At 40.9% G+C, this 9,204-nt stretch overlaps 1 protein-coding gene across 1 annotated transcript; it reads right to left on the bottom strand.

Annotated features, from left to right (window-relative positions):
- LOC110433670 (hydroxycinnamoyltransferase 4-like) lies at nucleotides 1-2,778 on the bottom strand. The gene is made up of 3 exons (XM_021456177.1): nucleotides 2,333-2,778; nucleotides 885-2,219; nucleotides 1-464 (listed from the first exon to the last, which is right to left on the bottom strand). Exons 1-2 carry the CDS (start codon nucleotides 2,765-2,767, stop codon nucleotides 1,332-1,334), a joined length of 1,323 nt encoding a protein of 440 aa, XP_021311852.1. The 5' UTR covers nucleotides 2,768-2,778; the 3' UTR covers nucleotides 1-464; nucleotides 885-1,331.

Genomic DNA, 9,204 nt, shown 5'->3' on the forward strand with positions numbered 1-9,204 from the left:
TGACGCTGAAAACACATTTTGGATCAAAATGCCAGGCCAATACATTTGGACGATTTTCATGCACCCGTAGAGATACAATTAAATTTGCATCCTCTTTCTAGAAAATGTCTGTAACCACCAAATTCTGATCCCAATCGCCTAAAAATGGATCGATCAACTCAGAGACATGAGTGACCAAGTTCTGCCCTCGCGGTGTAAAAGGCCGTCTCGACCAATCCCTTGGTAACCAAGAGTCAGTCCAAATTTTAATATCTTGTCCTATTCTCCAAATCGCAACTTTCTTCATCAGCTCTATCCCACGTAATATGCTTCTCCAGGAATAAGACATCCCACTCTTAGCCTTTGCTTCTAGACACGTAGTGTCCGCATTTGGCTTTCAGAATCCTTGCACACAATGAGTTTGGATCCTGCCAAAATCTTCATGCTTGTCTCGCTAGCATAGCAAGATTGAAAGAATAAATATCCTGCAAACCAAATCCTCCCTCTTTAGATAGCATCATTTTTGTAATACCCGATTTTAAGGACAAAAAGGCAAATCCCACATAAATTTCACTAGTAGAAATTTCGACTTTATGACGAATTGATTTCGTCATTAAAGGTGCCAAATTTGTTACGCTTCTAGTTATGTGACGAATTTATGACAAAAAATGGGTCGTGGCAAATGCACCATCAGATTTGATATTCTATGATGAATTTGAAGTTTGTCATAGAATTGAAACCCTTCAGTGATGCATCATGACAAGTCACCTGCTGCACACAGTATTTAGTGATACCAACATGTGTTCTTGTAGAAACAAGTTGAGAAACTATAACTCAACTTTTAAGAAATCTTATGTCAAATTGTATTAGCCGTGAAACTATATTCATGTAGGCATGGTACCTACATATGATAGATGTGGCCTTCATTGCTCTTGTAGTTGTAGCACATCAGAAACATGTCAAAATTTGGCAACCATATATATATTATATATATATATATATATCTGTTTGGCAAACCATTTGTCAGTTGTAGATGATCAAGGGACAGAAGTGACAAAATTATACACGTAAGCATCACCTTTTAAAAAAAGTAGTATAGCACTGATGGTTGAGCAAATATAAAACCATCACTAGCATGTCAAACCATACAACGTTTTTTATATTCCCTTAAATGACAGAATCATACACAATTACAGGTCTTGCATAGTGTGGTCATATGTGATATGATATGATATGCAACCAAACCAGTAGACCATCCAACCTTCTTTGTATCCTGCCTTTTATTTTTACAAAACCACAATCGTCAAGGTGTACCTTACCGAGGCAAGTAATCATCGCATGAAGTACCTTTCCTAGGAGCAAGCTGCTAGAGCTAGCTTTGCATAAAGCAGTCGCTCTATCTCCTTTATATTTACAGCCTCCATGCACATGAGCAAACGGACGCCACCGCTGCCAGCACCATCGTCATCATTCATCAAGTTCACAAACCCCCCACAGTGGCTCTGTGCTCGTGACATCAACTCTGGCTTCCCCCACCCAAAATCCGCATCATATTGTGGCAGGCCCAACCAGCTGGTGATATGCAGGACCGTCTGCGGCAAGGTGCCCCTTGGAGGCCGGTTGTCCATCTCAGCCATCTCAAAGTAATCGATAGCGGAGTGCACTAGCTCGTCATCCATCTGGTCGATGACGCCTCTGATGCGACCAGCGACGGATCCCAACACCTCCGTGGCAATATCTCGCACTACACTGGTGATGCCTAGATAAAACATCGCATTGCCGATGTAGCAGCTCGGGAGGGGCGGCCTCATCCTTTGCCGGAGGTTGGCTGGGAATGTGAGGCGTGCTTCAGAATCGGGTGAGAGCCGACGTGCAACGCATGTGCACTGCCACACGAGAGCGCTCACGGCACAGAAGGTGCTCGTGCCACCACCGCAAAGGTGCTTTAAGAAGGCGACCTGGTCCCTGGAAATAGTGAAGACTTCAATGGCAAGAGGTCCTGACAGGTCGAAGAAGGTGTGCTTAGGGTAGAACGTCAAGAGTGCATCGGGGTGGATTGTGGGCGGAGACCGTGCACGGAGTAGGTCACGATCATGGCATGGGAGCTCCACAGTAGCGCAGTCACCATGCTTGGAGAAGGTCGACCATGTCTGGAAGAAGTGAAACGCGCTTAAGGCGTCGACGACGGCATGGTGGAGAGCTGTCCCTAACACCACCCCACCACACTTCAAGAAAGTCACCTGCCATCATAAGTCCCAATTTATCTACTCCAATCCATTTTGTTGTTAAATGTTGGAAAATGGACTTATATTCAACAGTATGGAACTAAGTAGAGAAAGCTGTGGTCGTGGACCTGTACGGCCAAAATGATCGACAATGGCTCAATGAGTGGAACAAACAGCCTCCTAAGCTCTGGCGACGGCTTGAATTTCTTTACGTCATTGGCAGTGAAATCATCAGCTTGAGCGACAATAAAGAGTGCACCTTCGCCATTACAGCTGATCTCCATCCTGCCGTCAGCATCGTTGACGCCGAGGCGGCCGGCGAGGGGGTAGAAGGCCACCAAGGCTCTGGCCATAGCCTCCTTGAGCCTAGCCACGTCGAAGAAAGGATCAGCCGCAGCAGCATTGTTGGAGCTGCTATACAGATAGATCGTCGGAGTGTGGCCTTGGTTGGCCAGCGAGAGGTCCAAGGAGGACAGCCAGAGCACCTTTCTCGGTGCCGGCTCGCTGGGCGTTACAAACGACGACTCTATCACCTGCACCTCGAAATCCATCGCTGATTTCATTATTTCTCTCCTTGTTTGACACGCACGCACGCACCGAGATTAAATAGGCCGCGGCAGCACACAACGCGCGCGGGGAGGAGGAAATGAACGGAGTTGCCAAATTGGTGGTGCCGACGCAGCCACATCCGGCGGATTATATTTGGTGATGCCGACGCAACGACAGTGTGGCTCTGGTAGGTGCAATGTTTTAAATAGCGGGCTAAGCCTCTTAGCGGCAGTCTCTTTAAAAGGCTAAGAAAAGCTATAGCGCGCTAATAGCGGGCTAAGCCATTTAGCGGCTGAGAAAAAATATGTCAAACATCATGTAATTTTACACATAATAAAGATGAAAACATTATGAATACCAATAGGGATAGATATTTCAAAGCTTTACTAACATATTACATCAAAGTTCGTAGTTTATACATGATACATCAATAATAACATACATCACATAGGGACATATCCCTGCTATTTGGGCCTCCAAGTTATTTGGACCGATGGAAATGAAGCCCAAGGCCAAATAGCGACGCTAAACTAACCCAATTTAGCGAAATTAGCGCGCTATTAGCTGCTAATAGCGGGAACGATCATTTAGCGTTAAAATCTTCATAGCTTAGCAGTTTTCTTCCAGAAACGCTAAATAGCGCTATAGCGTCCGCCATAGCGCGCTATTTAGAACAGGGGGTAGGTGGCATGCCAAGTACGTACTGGCGTGCAGCCGTGCAGTACTCTTCAGATCACCGATACCACGTCTGGTGGCGTCGTCTCGTCCAATACGTGATCTTCGTCGTCGTCCCACCCTCCCGGTCCCGGCCCAAGTGGCGTCTCTCTCTCTCTGTACGTCCGGTTTGCCCTATCGTTCTGCCGCCACGGGCGCCTTCATTTCGCTGCAGCTGGCTTACTTGGTTGTTACTAATGGATCGGCCTGCCAATTGTTGTGCTTTTGCTACTACTAGTATCTGTAAAAGATTTGATGACAACAAAACATTGCTTCATACAGATAACAGATAATTACTCCAAAGCATTTTAGTGCTGGGTTGCCTGATGATGCATCTCTGCAACTGTAAGTGCTCGCAAAAAAACATAACCATATCACAGTAGTTTCACTAAATCTTTCAGTCAGCATAGAGCGTTATTCGGCGGATGGACGATATATGTCTGGATCAGACATGCATGAGTGCTCCCGCCAATGAAAGAGGAGGGGCCGTTCTGCTCGTGTTTCTGTCATGCATAAGTACCACATGTCTCCCTGTAGCGCTAAACATGGCGCCAAAGAATGCGGCAGTCGCTTGCAAAAAAAACACACCTCTCCGCTCTGGGGCCTCCTGCATGCAGGGACGACCGAGTCAGAGAAAACCTAAGGGGATGTTTAGTTGGGGTGTTAAAGTTGTACTGTAGTATTTTTGTCTTATTTGACAATTAGTGTTCGGACTAATTAGAATCAAAAGATTCGTCTCATAAATTACTCTCTAGTTGTGTTTTTAGTTTCGTAAATAGTCTATATTTTGTACTCCATACATGTGTCCAAAATTTGACGTGACGTGAGTTAAACTTTACCGGCGTCAACCAAACATGCCCTAAGATGACATGGGTCAACCGGTCAAGCACAGTAGCCTCTGCTAATCTTCTTGTACGTACCAGCGAAACAATAAGTATCTTATTACTTTTTTTTTGAAATTGGATGACTTCATATTACTCCTGAGCTGAAGATTGTTCAGCAACAATCACATAAATGTGCGCGCGCGGGAAGTGAATTGATGATTGTCTCACCTCCTGTGTCCAAAATAAGGTTGGAAATTCCTTGATCAATTGCTGCTTGGGCACCCTGCAAGCATGCTATAATTTCAGCTTGTAGTGCATTGTAAAGTTATTGCACTCTCCCACTTCCTGCAGTCACCACATCCCCGTGTCAATCCCTAATCACATATCCCTAACCACATATCCCCAACCACCAGCTTTTGTAGTAGAGGAGAAAGATGCATCACAATTCAGTTTAAGGTTTCCTCCCGGTGGTTTCAGCCATGGCCCTTTCTCCCTTGGCACAGAAATTTTTGGATCCTTCATTGTCTGCATCAACTCTCCAACATACAGGCACATTGATTGGGCAAGCAAACCAGCACATTTAGTTTGGACCCCCCCCCCCCCCCGTCATTGTCATTGTCTGCATCAACTCTCCAACATACAGGCGCAATTGGGCAATGGACCCCCCTCCCCCCCCCCCCCCCTCCCCACCCACACACACACATCCAGATGGTGATCAAAATCAGCATTTTCTTTTCCGTTCTTATAGATAGAATATACCAAATAACTTCCATAGATAACTCCTCCGCCAAAATAACACGCTCTTCTTCCAAATTCAGAAAGCGCCAAACTTGTTTGACAGTTTTGCATTTGAAAAACAAGTGGCCTCCATCTTCATCAACTCTGCAGCAACCCGGTCAAATAGTGTTCAGCTTAATTCCTCTACGCATCAAATTCATTTTCAAAGGGTGACTGTTATGAGCAAATCTCTGTAGGAAATGTTTGAGCTTATTCGGGCAATCCAATTTCTTTATTCCACCCCAAAGTGGATCCACATCCCCACTGCCTAAGTGAACTTGGCTTTTAGAATCCTTGCACATAATGAGTTTGGATCCTGCCAAAGTCTCAATCTTTGTTTTGCTAGCATAGCAAGATTGAAAGAACAAATATCCCGAAAACCCAATCCTCCCTCCTTAGATAGCATCATTTTCTCCTAGCTTAACCAGTGAACTTTATGTACATCTTCCCGCTGATTCCACCAGTAGCGGCATACTTGTACTAATCTGATCGCAAAGGTCTCTTGTCAAATCAAAACAACCCATGGCAAAAATGGGGATAGCTTGAGCCACGGCTTTTTTATCAACACCTTCTTCTGGCCCACGACAAAAATTTCTCCTTCCAACCTTGTATTCTTCCATATATATTTGGTCTTTTAGATAAGCAAAAGCTTCAGATTTAGACCCTCCAATATGCACCGGTAGACCAAGATAGAGGTCTTAACGGAGGCACCACATTCATTCTCACCGGATAAAAAAAAGATAAATCCAAAAAATTCTCACAATAATCAGAAACATCTAGTCTTTGATTTGGTAGTCTCTAATCATCATATCTGATAATAGACTATGGATCTATTGTAGCTTATTAAAAGTTACCCACCAATGCATTATGAACAATACATAAAATAACCCCCTAATTTATATGTAAATTACCCACCACTGTCATTATAGAAGATAATTCAAAATAACCCCCTATGTTTATATATAAATTGCATCTAAATTATCCATCTTTATAATTATAAAGGGTAATCTAAAATAATCCTCTAACTCTGTATATAAATTACTCACATGTACCCTTATGAAAGATAATTTAAAATACGAACTATGATTTTATAAATTGTCCACCTTTATCATTATGAAAGATAATACAAAGTAATATTCTAAGTTCACGCCTGACCTTTATATCATCGTGAAAGATAATATAAGGTATTATTACCTTTATATTTGTATCTACCTTAGCTATTATAAAAAATAAACAAAAAATCTCTAAAATCTACATGTAAATAGAAATATATATTAGTAAAAAAATAAATCAAAACAAAGTACGATAATATATGTTTGTAAATTAAAGACTTCTATAATTATAAAATAAAATAACTATAATGCTATGTTCTACCATGTAATCAAATATACATGTATATATTAGGATAAATTTTTACTTTAACAACTTATGAAACATTGAAAAATGTTCACTTACCAAATTTCATAGCAAAAACACTTTATATTAACAGTCTATGATAATAAATTTCATTACTTATAATTTTATTAGTTATAATTGAAAGGATCAAGATGCCCAAGAGAAAGGTGAATTGGCCTAATTCTAAAATTTCTTACAAGAATTACACCCTACACTTAGCCCATTTGACCCCCTAGTGCCAAAGTGTGTTCTCTATGATCTACCGCACAAAAGTTTTACATCCTAGATTCCAATCCTACTGTAACATGGTAATTCTAAAATGTAACGACAAGAATTGAATTGGTCAAAAGTAAATGCTCAAAGTAAATTAGAGGGAAAGGAACGCGGCGATGATGTTTTTTGAGGTATCGGAGAGTCACACTCCCCATTAGTCCTTGTGGAGCACCCACGAAAGGGTGTAGCTCCCCCTCAATCCGTGCAAGGATTGAGTGCTCTCTATGGGCCGATTCTTCGTCGCTCCAACACGGTGAAATCGTCTATAACCACTCACAAGCACCGCCAGATGATCACCAAGCTTTTGAGTCATCTAGGTGATGGCTATCACCAAGAGTAACAAGTACAAACTCTCACTTGATCATGACAAGCCTAATGAGAAAGATGGATGCACACTTGCTACTCTCTATGCACTAATGAGGGCCTTAATCTTAGGTTCTCAAATATCTCAATCACCCCACTAAGCTTTTGTTGTCTCTTGCACTTCAAAGTGTTTCCTCAGCTGAATAAATGGGCAAGAGAGCTAAGTTGGACGAGTATGAGAAGTATTTATACTCCCCGCTTCAGAACCCAACCGTTATTGTTCTACTCAGCAAAATACGAGATGACCAGACACGCATGTCCATAAGACTGGCACTACCACAAAACTGAATACCCTTGAGGGTCAAAAACCCTCAAGAAAACCCTAAAGCCGCCAAAAAAAATCAATATTGACGGCTAGCACTCAAGGAATGGCCGCCAAGGGTAGAGAGACAAGGAAACACTATTTCCTTGAGTGTCGGCCGCCACAAATCAATTCCTTGAGGGTTAAACCGTCAAGAAAATAAATCAGTGGTTAGATTTTTAGCATCGTCAAGAAAATATAACGACACCCAAGGATATAGATTTCCTTGAGTGTCAATGACACTCAAGAAAATGTAAGAACACCCAAGGATATAAGTTTCCTTGAGTGCCGATGGCACCCAATAAAATATAAAAACACCCAAGGATAGATATTTTCTTGAGTGCCGATAACCTCAAGGATATGTATGGAAAAAAAGAAAAACAATCTTATATTTGTTGAAGTTGAGATTCAAACTCATGACTTGAGATTCCAAGTGAAACTAACTTACCACTACACCACTTAGTCTTTTGTGACCAAGTGAATGTTTCTTTCTTTTTGTTTTCACTTTAGCGGATCTTGTAATAAATATTTGAGAACCTAAATGATTTCAAATAAAAAAAGTTTGAATTATAAAGTTTTGTATCTCATCGAGTACTATAACTTTGGTTTAGGTTGTATCTCTATCTGAGGTCATTTGAAAGATTCAAAAAATTTAAAGTTCAAAATTCTAATAATTTAAAACATATTTTATGGACCTCAAATAATTTCAAATGAAAATTTCATCAACTAAGAATTTGTATATCTCTTCGGGCTCTATAACTTTGATATAAACTTTGCCTCCATACGATATTAGTATGTTACATTTTAGCTTTAAAATAAGCAAGCATCTCAAGCTAAGTGCTAGTATATGCATTCTCTAATGCATAACAACACGAAATTATAACTTTATTGGATTAATTTACTAACAACAAATATATATCATTTTCCAAACATGTCAATGGAGCATTTATGTCTATAAAATGCAATATCTAACTAACAAGAATGCAATGAGTTCACTATATCGGTGGTTAAGAGAAATATGACTATAAACTGTTTTTTCCTTGACAGCTACAATAATTTACTTGAGGGTTTGCACCTAAAGAAACTAGAACTTTCTTGGCGGTTTCTAGTTACACCCAAGGAAATGTGAATTACCTTTAGTGGTTTATAATAACACTTAAGGAAACATAGAATTACCTTGGCGGTTTCAACTAGCACTCAAGAAAATACAGATTTAACTTGGCGGTTTGGATTAGCACTCAAGAATATGCATTTTCTTGGGTGTTTTATACAACTCTTAAGGTAATTGTATATCCTTGGGGGTTTAATTTCGCTCCTCGAGGAAATTGCTAGCCCTCAAGGATACTCAATTTTCTGGTAGTGTGGACCTACAGGTCGATACACCATGGCCACAACACGCGGAATTGTCAGAGCTGACCATTGGAGTGATTTGACGCAGGCCACTGTCCGATCAGCATCCACCTAACACGTCCGATCACTCAAAACCTTATCTCAACCCTTTCCGTGTGCTTTTTGATGTCGACCGGACGCTGGCTCACTAGAGTTCGATCATTAGTACATGTGGGTTACTGTAGTTTAGCTGGAAATTACAAGACAAATCTTTTAAACCTAATTAGTCTATGATTAGTCTTAAATGCTATAGTAACACAAATGTACTAATGATAGATTAATTAGGCTTAATAAATTCATCTCGCAGTTTCCAGGTGAGTTATGTAATTAGTTTTTTTATTAGTATCCAAATACTCTTTTCGACATCCTATGAAACATCTGATGTGACATTCAAAAAGTTTTCATTCCCTAACTA

This window comes from Sorghum bicolor, chromosome 3 (assembly GCF_000003195.3).
Source record: "Sorghum bicolor cultivar BTx623 chromosome 3, Sorghum_bicolor_NCBIv3, whole genome shotgun sequence".
Taxonomy (NCBI): Eukaryota; Viridiplantae; Streptophyta; class Magnoliopsida; order Poales; family Poaceae; genus Sorghum; species Sorghum bicolor.